Source organism: Squalius cephalus, assembly GCF_949319135.1.
Source record: "Squalius cephalus genome assembly, chromosome: 11".
In the NCBI taxonomy this organism is placed as follows: Eukaryota; Metazoa; Chordata; class Actinopteri; order Cypriniformes; family Leuciscidae; genus Squalius; species Squalius cephalus.
Genome location: NC_137132.1, coordinates 19,896,676 through 19,911,245, shown reverse-complemented (window position 1 = coordinate 19,911,245; position 14,570 = coordinate 19,896,676). Strand labels below are relative to the sequence as shown.

At 42.5% G+C, this 14,570-nt stretch overlaps 1 protein-coding gene across 5 annotated transcripts in view; it reads left to right on the top strand.

Annotated features, from left to right (window-relative positions):
• LOC307166984 (uncharacterized protein) overlaps window positions 1-14,570 on the top strand; it is a 42,929-nt gene that overhangs the window by 7,854 nt on the left and 20,505 nt on the right. The window contains exons 2-6 of one of the 5 annotated variants that reach the window (XM_079885831.1): window positions 6,201-6,341; window positions 9,403-9,738; window positions 9,877-10,029; window positions 10,157-10,185; window positions 11,983-12,748. In XM_079885831.1, coding sequence (XP_079741957.1) covers window positions 6,281-6,341; window positions 9,403-9,738; window positions 9,877-10,029; window positions 10,157-10,185; window positions 11,983-12,084 — 681 coding nt within the window. In that variant the 5' untranslated portion in view covers window positions 6,201-6,280 and the 3' untranslated portion in view covers window positions 12,085-12,748. Of the gene's footprint in view, window positions 1-5,839; window positions 6,746-9,322; window positions 9,739-9,876; window positions 10,030-10,156; window positions 10,186-11,982; window positions 12,749-14,570 lie in introns of those variants that run through there. The other 4 variants (XM_079885830.1, XM_079885833.1, XM_079885834.1 and 1 more) reach the window with 4 other exon arrangements.

Below are 14,570 nucleotides of genomic sequence, written 5' to 3'. Positions count from 1 at the left end.
CTTCTCCAACGGTTCTCTCTTCTCCAACGGCTCTCTCTTCTCCAACGGTTCTCTTCTCCAACGGGCTCTCTCTTCTCCAACGGCTCTCTCTTCTCCAACGGCTCTCTTCTCCAACGGCTCTCTCTTCTCCAACGGCTCTCTTCTCCAACGGCTCTCTCTTCTCCAACGGGCTCTCTCTTCTCCAACGGCTCTCTCTTCTCCAACGGCTCTCTTCTCCAACGGTTCTCTTCTCCAACGGGCTCTCTCTTCTCCAACGGCTCTCTCTTCTCCAACGGCTCTCTCTTCTCCAACGGCTCTCTCTTCTCCAACGGCTCTCTCTTCTCCAACGGCTCTCTCTTCTCCAACGGTTCTCTCTTCTCCAACGGCTCTCTCTTCTCCAACGGTTCTCTTCTCCAACGGGCTCTCTCTTCTCCAACGGCTCTCTCTTCTCCAACGGCTCTCTTCTCCAACGGGCTCTCTCTTCTCCAACGGTTCTCTTCTCCAACGGTTCTCTCTTCTCCAACGGCTCTCTCTTCTCCAACGGTTCTCTTCTCCAACGGGCTCTCTCTTCTCCAACGGTTCTCTTCTCCAACGGGCTCTCTCTTCTCCAACGGCTCTCTCTTCTCCAACGGTTCTCTTCTCCAACGGGCTCTCTCTTCTCCAACGGCTCTCTCTTCTCCAACGGTTCTCTCTTCTCCAACGGCTCTCTCTTCTCCAACGGTTCTCTCTTCTCCAACGGCTCTCTCTTCTCCAACGGTTCTCTCTTCTCCAACGGTTCTCTCTTCTCCAACGGGCTCTCTCTTCTCCAACGGCTCTCTCTTCTCCAACGGTTCTCTTCTCCAACGGGCTCTCTCTTCTCCAACGGTTCTCTTCTCCAACGGCTCTCTCTTCTCCAACGGCTCTCTTCTCCAACGGGCTCTCTCTTCTCCAACGGTTCTCTCTTCTCCAACGGCTCTCTCTTCTCCAACGGTTCTCTTCTCCAACGGGCTCTCTCTTCTCCAACGGCTCTCTCTTCTCCAACGGTTCTCTTCTCCAACGGGCTCTCTCTTCTCCAACGGCTCTCTCTTCTCCAACGGTTCTCTCTTCTCCAACGGCTCTCTCTTCTCCAACGGTTCTCTCTTCTCCAACGGCTCTCTCTTCTCCAACGGTTCTCTCTTCTCCAACGGTTCTCTCTTCTCCAACGGGCTCTCTCTTCTCCAACGGCTCTCTCTTCTCCAACGGTTCTCTTCTCCAACGGGCTCTCTCTTCTCCAACGGTTCTCTTCTCCAACGGCTCTCTCTTCTCCAACGGCTCTCTTCTCCAACGGCTCTCTCTTCTCCAACGGTTCTCTCTTCTCCAACGGCTCTCTCTTCTCCAACGGTTCTCTTCTCCAACGGGCTCTCTCTTCTCCAACGGCTCTCTCTTCTCCAACGGCTCTCTTCTCCAACGGCTCTCTCTTCTCCAACGGCTCTCTTCTCCAACGGCTCTCTCTTCTCCAACGGGCTCTCTCTTCTCCAACGGCTCTCTCTTCTCCAACGGCTCTCTTCTCCAACGGTTCTCTTCTCCAACGGTTCTCTTCTCCAACGGGCTCTCTCTTCTCCAACGGCTCTCTCTTCTCCAACGGCTCTCTCTTCTCCAACGGCTCTCTCTTCTCCAACGGCTCTCTCTTCTCCAACGGCTCTCTCTTCTCCAACGGTTCTCTCTTCTCCAACGGCTCTCTCTTCTCCAACGGTTCTCTTCTCCAACGGGCTCTCTCTTCTCCAACGGCTCTCTCTTCTCCAACGGCTCTCTTCTCCAACGGGCTCTCTCTTCTCCAACGGCTCTCTCTTCTCCAACGGGCTCTCTCTTCTCCAACGGTTCTCTTCTCCAACGGTTCTCTCTTCTCCAACGGCTCTCTCTTCTCCAACGGTTCTCTTCTCCAACGGGCTCTCTCTTCTCCAACGGTTCTCTTCTCCAACGGGCTCTCTCTTCTCCAACGGCTCTCTCTTCTCCAACGGTTCTCTTCTCCAACGGGCTCTCTCTTCTCCAACGGCTCTCTCTTCTCCAACGGTTCTCTCTTCTCCAACGGGCTCTCTCTTCTCCAACGGCTCTCTCTTCTCCAACGGGCTCTCTCTTCTCCAACGGCTCTCTTCTCCAACGGTTCTCTCTTCTCCAACGGTTCTCTCTTCTCCAACGGTTCTCTCTTCTCCAACGGGCTCTCTCTTCTCCAACGGCTCTCTCTTCTCCAACGGGCTCTCTCTTCTCCAACGGCTCTCTCTTCTCCAACGGGCTCTCTCTTCTCCAACGGCTCTCTCTTCTCCAACGGTTCTCTCTTCTCCAACGGCTCTCTCTTCTCCAACGGTTCTCTCTTCTCCAACGGCTCTCTCTTCTCCAACGGTTCTCTCTTCTCCAACGGTTCTCTCTTCTCCAACGGCTCTCTCTTCTCCAACGGTTCTCTCTTCTCCAACGGCTCTCTCTTCTCCAACGGTTCTCTCTTCTCCAACGGCTCTCTCTTCTCCAACGGTTCTCTCTTCTCCAACGGTTCTCTCTTCTCCAACGGCTCTCTCTTCTCCAACGGTTGTCTCTTCTCCAACGGTTCTCTTCTCCAACGGCTCTCTCTTCTCCAACGGTTCTCTCTTCTCCAACGGCTCTCTCTTCTCCAACGGTTCTCTCTTCTCCAACGGTTCTCTCTTCTCCAACGGCTCTCTCTTCTCCAACGGTTCTCTCTTCTCCAACGGTTCTCTTCTCCAACGGCTCTCTCTTCTCCAACGGTTCTCTTCTCCAACGGGCTCTCTCTTCTCCAACGGTTCTCTTCTCCAACGGCTCTCTCTTCTCCAACGGCTCTCTTCTCCAACGGGCTCTCTCTTCTCCAACGGTTCTCTCTTCTCCAACGGCTCTCTCTTCTCCAACGGCTCTCTTCTCCAACGGGCTCTCTCTTCTCCAACGGTTCTCTCTTCAACAGCTCTCTCTTCTCCAACGGTTCTCTTCTCCAACGGCTCTCTCTTCTCCAACGGTTCTCTTCTCCAACGGGCTCTCTCTTCTCCAACGGTTCTCTTCTCCAACGGCTCTCTCTTCTCCAACGGCTCTCTTCTCCAACGGGCTCTCTCTTCTCCAACGGGCTCTCTCTTCTCCAACGGTTCTCTTCTCCAACGGGCTCTCTCTTCTCCAACGGCTCTCTCTTCTCCAACGGCTCTCTCTTCTCCAACGGTTCTCTCTTCTCCAACGGTTCTCTCTTCTCCAACGGCTCTCTCTTCTCCAACGGTTCTCTCTTCTCCAACGGTTCTCTCTTCTCCAACGGCTCTCTCTTCTCCAACGGTTCTCTCTTCTCCAACGGTTCTCTTCTCCAACGGCTCTCTCTTCTCCAACGGTTCTCTCTTCTCCAACGGCTCTCTCTTCTCCAACGGCTCTCTCTTCTCCAACGGTTCTCTTCTCCAACGGCTCTCTCTTCTCCAACGGCTCTCTCTTCTCCAACGGTTCTCTCTTCTCCAACGGGCTCTCTCTTCTCCAACGGTTCTCTCTTCTCCAACGGCTCTCTCTTCTCCAACGGTTCTCTTCTCCAACGGCTCTCTCTTCTCCAACGGCTCTCTCTTCTCCAACGGTTCTCTTCTCCAACGGGCTCTCTCTTCTCCAACGGTTCTCTCTTCTCCAACGGCTCTCTCTTCTCCAACGGTTCTCTTCTCCAACGGCTCTCTCTTCTCCAACGGTTCTCTCTTCTCCAACGGCTCTCTCTTCTCCAACGGTTCTCTTCTCCAACGGGCTCTCTCTTCTCCAACGGTTCTCTTCTCCAACGGCTCTCTCTTCTCCAACAGCTCTCTCTTCTCCAACGGCTCTCTCTTCTCCAACGGGCTCTCTCTTCTCCAACGGCTCTCTCTTCTCCAACGGCTCTCTTCTCCAACAGCTTTCTCTTCTCCAACGGCTCTCTTCTCCAACGGGCTCTCTCTTCTCCAACGGCTCTCTTCTCCAACAGCTCTCTCTTCTCCAACAGCTCTCTCTTCTCCAACGGCTCTCTTCTCCAACGGCTCTCTTCTCCAACAGCTCTCTCTTCTCCAACGGCTCTCTTCTCCAACGGGCTCTCTCTTCTCCAACGGCTCTCTTCTCCAACAGCTCTCTCTTCTCCAACAGCTCTCTCTTCTCCAACGGCTCTCTCTTCTCCAACGGCTCTCTTCTCCAACAGCTCTCTCTTCTCCAACAGCTCTCTCTTGTCCAACTCTCTGCTTTCCATTCAATGTGAGAGGAACAGCAGGGAACTGTGTGTGTGTGTGTGTGTGTGTGTGTGTGTGTGTGTGTGTGTGTGTGTGGCAATAAACACACATTATGCATTTTTGTGTGTGTTTGCATCATTGTGTGATTGTAACCAAGGCAGGGGCAGTGTGAAAACCAAGGCATGGACATTGGTCAATTCTGTTACCGTACCTTGGTAACAGAATTGACAGTAACAGAGTTGACATTTTTAGCATTTTTAACTAATAACACCACATGCTAGCATAAAGGCTAAGAGCACATGGCCTGATACTAAAGATGATTTTAAAAACTTTTAATACCTCCTTTTGTTAATATCTTTGTACTTTGCTTTCCCTATGAGATTGTTGAAACAGTTTTGACATGTTATATAAGAACTCTTGGTGCAAGTGCCTGTAAGATTACATGGCTTCAGAGAGAACAAAACACATACCTCCTAGTTCTTCAGAGTTTAATACCAAAAGGGAAGTTACATCATCTTGCATTGCTTAGGATACTGATGCGACAGATAAGCATAATTTAAAGAGACAATAACATGTAGTAACAGAATTGACACAGGATTTATGGATTGGTATTTTTCAACAATAAAAGTTACTTTTAAACTAATTAATTTTACATAATTTGGAAACTGTCACCAATAATAATTTATAAACAAAATAATTAAAACCCCAACCTGAAATTTGTAATTTTAAACATGTTTAATGCATATTTTACCCTTGTTTGAAAAAAGTACCACCCACTAAGGACAGTATGATATCATGACTTTCAGCATCATGAAATAGCTTTTAAAATAAAATATTTTCTAGTTTTACACTCTAACATTTTGTGACTCTTAAAAAGAATTAAAAAAAATTAAAATGTGTTTTTGGAGTAAAATTTTGGTAAAGCTGTTAAAAATAAATGGCTTCGGACTTCAGATGTATCTCCAATTAAAGAATCACCCGTATATCAAGACATTGTGAACGTCGTTCATCTTAAAGCAACAGAGCAGCAGCAGGTTGTGTTTAAGCTCAGCTTTTATCTCCAGCAGCAGCAGCTGTGTAATTGCCCGCACATGCCCTTTTATGCCTCAGCAATATCCAGATTTCCCAGCTGACTGCTGTGAAACTATTTAGCTTTGAGCACCACCATGTGGCTGCAAAAAATAGAACAAACTATTGTTCTTCAAGGAATTTCAGAGACAAAGTGATATACAGTATCTGGCAGCACACACACACACACACACACACACACACACACACACACACACACACACACACACACACACATATATATATATATATATATATATATATATATATATAGGCTATTTTTTTCCCTTCTTTTTTTCAGTAAGGTATCTGGAAATCATTGGCACGTTTTTTTGTTTAAGCATAAATCTAACAATGTATAATAATTTCCCAGTGGTGTAAGAAAATTATATTCTCTATTCACTCTTTGTATCTAATGTAGTTTTTCTTCTCGCATAAAGATATCTTATTTTAAGGATGTTTGGATATTTTTACTAGAAAATGACAAAATGCTAAGCAAATTATTATTGTTGTTTGCATTATGGGAAGAAACTCTAAACAGCAACAACACAAAGAAAAGAAAATATCGACAGCATTTTAAGTGAAGGAACTGAAGGAAACCCTTCCTTATCTGTAGTTTAATTTCCTGCCCAGTGCAAAATTTGCCTTTAATACCACAGCTGGACAGACACACATAGGCTATTGCAAGGAAGGATTCACAGAGTAGCAATGTTAGTCTGTCTAGATTCCATCATCCGTCTCCTAGTTTCAGTCCAGTTATAATGGGATGTCAACCTGCTCCAACAGGAAGGATATGATCTAGGTTTCCCTCTAGCGTGTGGCAAACTTGCCTTTCCTTCCTTAAAGTGCACATTAACAATTCGGCTGAAGCTGCCAAGCGTAATTAAACTGAAAGAGTACATTTCCCTGAAGTGAATAAAGAGAGTGGGTGTTAGGCTACTGTTTACGGAGCTAGAAAGAGTTTAGAAAGTAGGCTAACTGTTGTCGTTGTAGGAAGCCTATACTGCGGAGACGTGACGGAAGAATAATCCGAACTGCGAGGACAGTCGTCAAATAGTATGGAAAAATTGTAAATGATGAAAAGAGCTTACAGGTGTTCCTTGACGTTTCTGGCATTTTTGAGTATGTTAAAAGGTAAGCCACTTCTCAAATTCATGGTTAAAACTGCGGAACTTTCAAAAGTAGGCTACTTAAAACTGTTTTTCTTAATAAAAAATGTTTTAGTAGTGTAGGCTATATGTCCTTCTCAGACTTTTCTTTTTAATGTTTTTTGCACCCAAAAATGAAAATTCTGTCTACATCACCCTCGTGTTGTTTTAGACCTGAATGAGTTTCTTGCTCTGTTGAACACAAAAGAAGATATTTTAAAGAATATGGGTAACCAAACCCATATTCGGGAGGGAATACTATGAAAGGCTACAAACATTCTTCAAAATATCTTCATTTGCGTTTAACAGAACAAGGAAACTCAGACTGGTCTAAAACAACACAAGGGTGAGTTAATAATGACAGAATTTTCATTTTTTTAAACTTTAATAGTAGCCTACAATAGGGCTACTATGCCTACTCGAGTCCGGTCTTGGACTCGAGACCGTTTTTCTATGGTCTCGGACTTGTCTCGGACTCGATGGTATTCGGACTCGGACTTGTCTCGGTCTCGGCCACTGGTCTTGCCAAATATGGCTTTTGGTCTCGACCGAGTCCAGGTGTCTTTATGATGTTCCCAGTAAGCACACATACTGTACGTCGCCGCGATATTAAAACAAAATATTATTTGAGGGAAAGTGAAACACATGGCCACCTAATAACTAGCTGCATTTCGGCTCTTTTTCGTGAGCCGGCTCCTTTGACTCAGCTCACTGAAAAGAGCCGGCTCTTTTGACTCACAATTTAACGGCTCTTTAAAAAATAAATGTTTTAACTCGCTAAAAGTCCACCGCTAGTGCAACGTGAATATTCACATTTTTAATTGTCCATAACAATCCGAAAACTTGTTTGCTTGCCTTGCACATCTAATTAATGGGCGGTGTCCTCCAATAGTACTGACAGTTGGGATCATGGCTTGCAGGTTTGCTTAGTGGCAAACTTTTTTCATTTGATTGGTGTCAACCGCCACCCTCCCAAATTTTATTAAAATATTATTGTTCGTCACGTCATCCGACCGATTCGCGGTTTATCCGCATCTCTAGTGTGTGTGTGTGTGTGTGAGTGAGTTGGCTCGGCCCTCCCATATTACAACTCACTCACACACACACACACACACACACTAATTGGTTGACATCGCGTGTATGATTGACAGGAACAGAATGTGAGGCTGATCAGACAGTCGAAACGAATATGTGTGCTCCTTTAGGCCTAATTATGACCGCCGCTAGCGTAGCTAGCGAAAGCGGTCATATAGGGATTGTCAAAGTTTTTTTTTTTTCTTTTTTCGTCATCTACTGAATTTTTCGTCAACGATACCAGGGACACCGAAACAAGAAAAAAGAAAACTTTGACAATCCCTATATGACCGCTTTCGCTAGCTACGCTAGCGGCGGTCATAATTAGGCCTAAAGGAGCACACATATTCGTTTCGACTGTCTGATCAGCCTCACATTCTGTTCCTGTCAATCATACACGCGATGTCAACCAATTAGTGTGTGTGTGTGTGTGTGTGTGTGTGAGTGAGTTGTAATATGGGAGGGCCGAGCCAACTCACTCACACACACACACACACACACACACACACTAGAGATGCGGATAAACCGCGAATCGGTCGGTCATCTACTGAATTTTTTCGTCAACGATACCAGGGACACCGAAACACCGGGGAACATGAAATTTGGTGGGCAAGTAGCCCCACTAGACTTTTACGGAAAAATTTCGTTTGGTCCCCGGGATACTCCCCCCCCCCCCCCCCCCCGCACTGCCCCCCCCCTCCCCCAAACCCAAAAAATGCAGTTTTTCCTAAATAACTACCTGAACCGTGGCACCGAGGATGAAGAAATTTTTATGGTATGTTGCTCTTAAGGGCCCACATCAACCTAGCCCATAATCACTCATTTGTGATTTGCGCCCCTCCCATAAAAAATGAAAATGCAATATTATTCTGCTTTAATCGCCCCTATCTTCAGTTGAGATGTTCAGAACTGCACCATATTTCATGTGTATGATTAACTTGACATCCTCTGGGGGTATGCTAAGTTTCGTAGAATTTCATCCATGGGGGGGTATAAAATAAATTCATTTATGTGCACATTTAGTGACTGTACACTCATCGGCCTGTAGATGGTGCTGTTGAGCGAAGGGTTGCTGGTTTAGGATGATACTGTCACACACACACATGCAGGAATACAAACAAACGCAAGCATGCACACACACTGACATCCACACGCACAGACACACACACACAAACACACACGCGCACACACATGTACGCACGCATACATACACGCACAGACACACACACACACAGACACACACACATACACACACACACAGACAGACATGCACATACTACTACTTTTTTTAGGTATCAGCCATATACCCGATTTACCAATACCCAATGTGTTATGCTTGGGCAGTATACTAATGAGGTGGGTGGGACATGTTTCATGCCATGTTAGATCACATCCTGAGAGTCTACGCTTTCAGAAAATATATAGTTTATATAGTTGAATCAGTTTTCTCTTCATGGTACAGACCAAAATGTATTATGTGTACACTTTCTTCACCTAAATCCATAAAATCCCATTAATTTCAATGGGACATTTACTTAAGTGTTCTACTAGGTACAGTGGGAATGAATGACATCTAGTTATTTTTTTGTTGTTCTTTGAATTAGTCAATTATTTTAAATAAAATTAAAATCATTCATTATTTCATTATTACATAATGATTTAATTTCTATAGGCTATATTTTTTTAAATAGAGTCGGCTCTTTGACACTGTTTTTGATTTTAGATCAACAAATAATAGCCCAAAATGATTGTCTTGATAATGTCATGCATAAGACTTTTTTTTTCCTGTACTGGACTCGGACTCGAACCTTTTTGGACTCGGTCTTGTCTTGGACTCGACTAGTCCTGGTCTTGGACTTGTCTTGGACTCGACAAAGGTGGTCTTGACTACAGCCCTAGCCTACAATCGTAACACAGTAAAAGTGCTTTTGTGTAACTAAAAACTCAACTCGCTTGTTATACTCTGATTTCAGCATGTGAACTGTGCTTATCTGTTCGAGCAAGTCGTGCTTCCAAGTTTGTTCCAGAGGGAAGCAGTCTCGAGATGAGCTGTGAAGTGCAACACTGTGGGGTTAGCTGGACTGGAGGATGGGTTTTCCAGGAAATTCAAGCCGCAGGATTTACTCTCCTCACTCCCTCCGAAAGAATCAAGCTGTCTAATTACAGCTCAACAGCCAAGAGCACACATCTGTTAGTCCACATTCACAACATCAACCAGTCAGATGCTGGACTATACAAGTGCATGATAACCTGGCCTCAGGATAATATTACCAGCAGTGGGCATATGACATATGTTAATGTGACTGCAGGTATGTGTATTCTGGACATGCTATTGTTTTGAAATTTGCATACAGGATATTGCTAAATAAATAAATGAGAAAGTATGAATGGGATCATCAACCTTTAGCTGAATCAAATCCAATATTAATGTCTTTATTTCTGGACAGCATCAGTAGACTCATCGGGAAGAAACCTCTCTCATAGAGTTCTGCTGTGCCTTAGTGCCTCGATGTGCTTTCCTCTTGTTCTGGGATTAGTTTGGTGCCTGACCCGGGATCATCCACCACCACCCCCTGTCCCGCCTCGCTCCTACACTTCCTGTAAGAGCCAACTCTCTATTCTGAATGTCTGTCTGTCTGTCTATCTATCTATCTATCTATCTATCTATGTGTGTGTGTGTGTGTGTATTGTTGTTTATATAGTGTTTAAATGACTTTTTTTTTCTAGTTGCAGCTAGAGTGAAACCAAAGAAGGAAGTAAGTACCTCAGTTTCTTGTGCTTTCTTGGTCATTTAAAGCAGTCATGGACATCATTTTTTTTTTATTTGTTTTATTTAATAATGTTCTCTGAAGTCCAATGTTATCAAGATGTTTACATTAAAAAAACATTTTTATTAAAATAATTTTCAACGTCCCTGCCATTGCATCTCGAAAACTTCCGATGTTGAAAAATATTTTGTTAATAGTTTAAACATTTTCCAACAATGTGAAACATTCATGCTTATTACATATGCTTTATAAGTCTTGGTTGTGGCAAATAAAGTGTAGTGTCGTGTTTTTAAATAAAATGAAAAGGATAGAATAGCATATCACAACTATTCAGTTTGACTGCGGCGCTACAGTATAAATACTCAAAAGATCTTATATCAAAAGATCTGTATCAGACAAAGCAATAGTGACACATGGTAAAAACACTGCAACACTGTCTCTCTGAAAAGCCTGCAACTGTGTCTCATTTAAAAATGAATCCACAGTAAAATCAAGTGAACAATTGAATAGTCTTACTGACGCCATTTGACGCCCTTTCTTAAAGGGATAGTTGACCCAAAAATGAAAATTAGCCCATGATTGACTCACCCTGAAGCCATCCTTGGTGTCCAGTATATGACATTCTTCTTTCAGACGAATACAATCTGTCTTTGGAAGTCCATCAAAGCGCATCTATTCATGATAAAAATGCTCAACACAGGCTCTCCGGGGGTTAATAAAGGCCTTCTGAAGTGAAGCAATGCGTTCGTGTAAGAAAAATATACATATTTAAAACTTTATCGACTAAAATAACTAGCTTCTTGCAGACGGCCGTATGCATCGATTTACGCCATCATGGGCTAATTTTCATTTTTGGGTGAACTATCCCTTTAATGTTAGGAGGGCTGCACAATATGTCGAAATTATCGAAATATCGCAAATGTATACATCACGATATGCTTATCGTAACGGCTTGCAATAACTAGGGTCATGAACAAAAGACAAAGAGAAAATCACTCACTGATCTTGGCTGAATAACTTTTGTAGCTTTAATAAGAATCAGTATAGATATTTAATTCATAGAGTGAAAACTAAGCCGTGTTTTATTTTTACATTTGATTATTCAGTTTCTGTTGTTAAATAAACCTAATGTAGGCCTTCCTGAAACCCTAAACCTTCTGGTTTACACTGATGTTAAAATAACACTTCTTATGCTACAGTAAAACACTGCTGTTCACTTTCAGAAGTTGTAGGGATATTTTCTTGTCACAAAAAGAATGTGAAACACGTATGTAGTTTATATAATAGATAATTTAAGTTTATTTTACACACTTTAAGCATTATCGTATTGCATATCGCATTATTTAATGAGTTACCGCATATCGCATTTTTCTTAAATATCGTGCAGCCCTATTAGGATCACAAGGTTGGTAATGAGACATGTCTATGGTTTTATTGCTGGAGTAATCCTGTTTTTGGGTCCGTCTCGTATTTATTAGCACATGACATGTTTGAATCGGTGGGCGGGGCTAAAGAGGCAATGATGTAGAAGTAGGCGTTGATCTTCTTCTGTAGAGGCGGTCTTTCGTCACATTATAATGTCATAATGTGACAAAATCCGAAACGAATCGTTTTCTGAACTTGATTTCAATAAAAGCTGGTTTTGGACTGGAAGTTTTCAGTTCTGAAACTTACAGGATATTTTTATAGTACAATGACCTCTTATATGTCAAAAGATCAAGGGAAATTAGATTTCTCTTTTCATGACCTTTGAATATGATTGATTTCTTGTCATTATTTATGCAGTTGGTGTATGCAGAAGTTGCATTGAAAAATTCAAGGCGGCAGAATGATTGTCCAAAACAAGTGCCTGAGCCAACTGTTTACTCCTCTGTGCATTTCTCCTGAACAGAAAGACATCTTGCATTTCTATCTAGCATGTGGCTGCGGGTATTTTTGAATACCAGAACAAACATGACTGTAAACATAGTGGCTGTACAGTTGCAATGTTAGACACAACAAGATTGAGAATATATCACACTTGTGATCCTTTGAAATGTGAATGCTAGCAATGTTACACTTTGATTTAATATAGTTGTAATGCCGTATCTGATGGTGTTGATGCCTGTAAGATGTGCTTTGTGTATATGGATTGTGTGATTGTACCTGAAATAAAAGGAGGCATATTTGAGCATGGCATTGGAGACATTTTTCAAATGATTTAGACAACAGACCGCTATTTGACACAAAATACATTTTATTTTATAATAAATTCTTAATGGCACATGCCATAACCAAATATACATATACATCATCTTTTAAATTATCTTTTAAATAGTTTTTGACTCTGTATTTTTTTTAACGTAACATCAACAACTTTTAAAAGCAATAAATTATGGCAGTACAAACATATATGCCATCACATTTTATGTGAATGTTCTTACTATTGTACAAGAATATTTAACTCGCTCTCTGCAGTCTAATGCCCTCACCAATAAGTACTGCTGAAAACTAACAACTGATTCATGAGGAATGAGAAGAGACACATATTTGTAAATAACACAATTTCCCCAAAAAAAAAAAAAAAAAAAAAAAAAGTCCTTCAAAACATTATTCTGCCAGCCATGGTTGAATAACGGTGCATTTACATTACACCATTACATTACATTACATTGAATAACGTTATTACATCCACAAGTCCACAAACCATGTTGATGTGTCTCTGCTTTCTGGCCTGGTTTCACAGACAGTGCTTAGATTAAGCCAGGATTAAGCCTTGCTTTCACACTGCAAGCGGATGCGGACTGTATTTCACAGTCAACATACGGCTTTTTGCCCAGGGCAAAGCTAGGAAAACTACACCTTACCTTAACAACACCATCATGGATGGCACTCCTTTTCATTTACAATGCAGCATACGTACAGCAAACAGAGTATGTGTGAAACAGGCGTTAAGTAGCTTTTTTAAATGTGATTTGGAAAAAAAACATTACAGCATTCAGAGATAAAACAATAGCACTGAAATATTTTAAGATACGCCAGTGCAAGTTATTTCAGTTAAAACAGCTCAAACATGCATTTTAGTCTGGGACTATCTTAAGCCTTTTCTGTGAAACCAGGGTTAGTGAATAATTTAAATATATATAAATATATATATATATATTTGGAAAGTAATTTTTTTTTACTCCATTGTGCTAATATACCTGTTCAATAAAGTCAGCAGTAGACAAGAGAGAGATGCAAAATCATAATAAAAATTATATATATATTTTTTTGTATTTATCAGCAGTTTCTCGGCAGGAGAATGTCCAAATGTAAAGTAATTTATATTTTCAAAAAATTTAAAAAAATTTCTATCAAACGATACCTACCTTTTGACTCTCCTTGTTATAGTTTTGGAGTTATGAGTCTTTAGTTTTGTGTGTGTCACTCAGACAAAACAACTCTAAAAATGCCCTCAGTGCTTAAGGGGTTAACTTGCCTAAAATGTCCAGGCACTGTCCATCGACTGAGCGAGCTGGCAGAGAGGAGGGTGTCATGGGGCGTTTTTTCAATGCTGGGTGAGAGTTACGAAAATCTTCGCTCACAATGGAAACAGTAGAACCAGAGTCAATTAAAGTGCACACTTCAATGCCCTCAACAATAGCCAAGATTGTAGAAGAGACAGAATCATCAGAGTGTGAGTCATTCTTGTCAGGCATTAAAGGGATAGTTCACCCAAAAATTATATTTAACCCATGATTTACTCACCCTCAAGCCGTTCGAGATGCATATGTCAATCTTTTTTCAGACGAACACATTTTCAGTTATTTTAGAAAATGTCTTAGATCTTTCAGTGGTTATAATGTGAACCTATGGGGTCCACCTCACGAAGGCCTTCTGAGGGTAATCCGTGCGGTTTTGTCGTAAAAATATCCATATTTAAAACTTTATAAACGAAAATAACTGGCTTCCGGTAGCGGTCGACGCGCGTTCACGGAGATGGATGCTGACGTAGGACGTAGCGTAGGAAGCGTCGTGATGTAGAACGAACGTGACAGCGCAGCCAGAGAGCAGAGCAAAACAAAACTCTACGTTCGTTCTACGTCACAACGCTTCCTACGCTACGTCCTACCTCATACGCCAGCATCCATCTCCGTGAACGCGCGTCGACCGCTACCGGAAGCCAGTTATTTTCGTTTATAAAGTTTTAAATATGGATATTTTTACGACAAAACCGCACGGATTACCCTCAGAAGGCCTTCGTTTATCCCCCTGGAGCCGGATGGATTACTTTTGTGAAGGATGCATGCACATTGTTGGGACTTGAAGGAGGTGGACCCCATTACTTCACATTATAACTACTGAAAGATCTAAGACATTTTCTAAAATCACTGAAAATGTGTTCGTCTGAA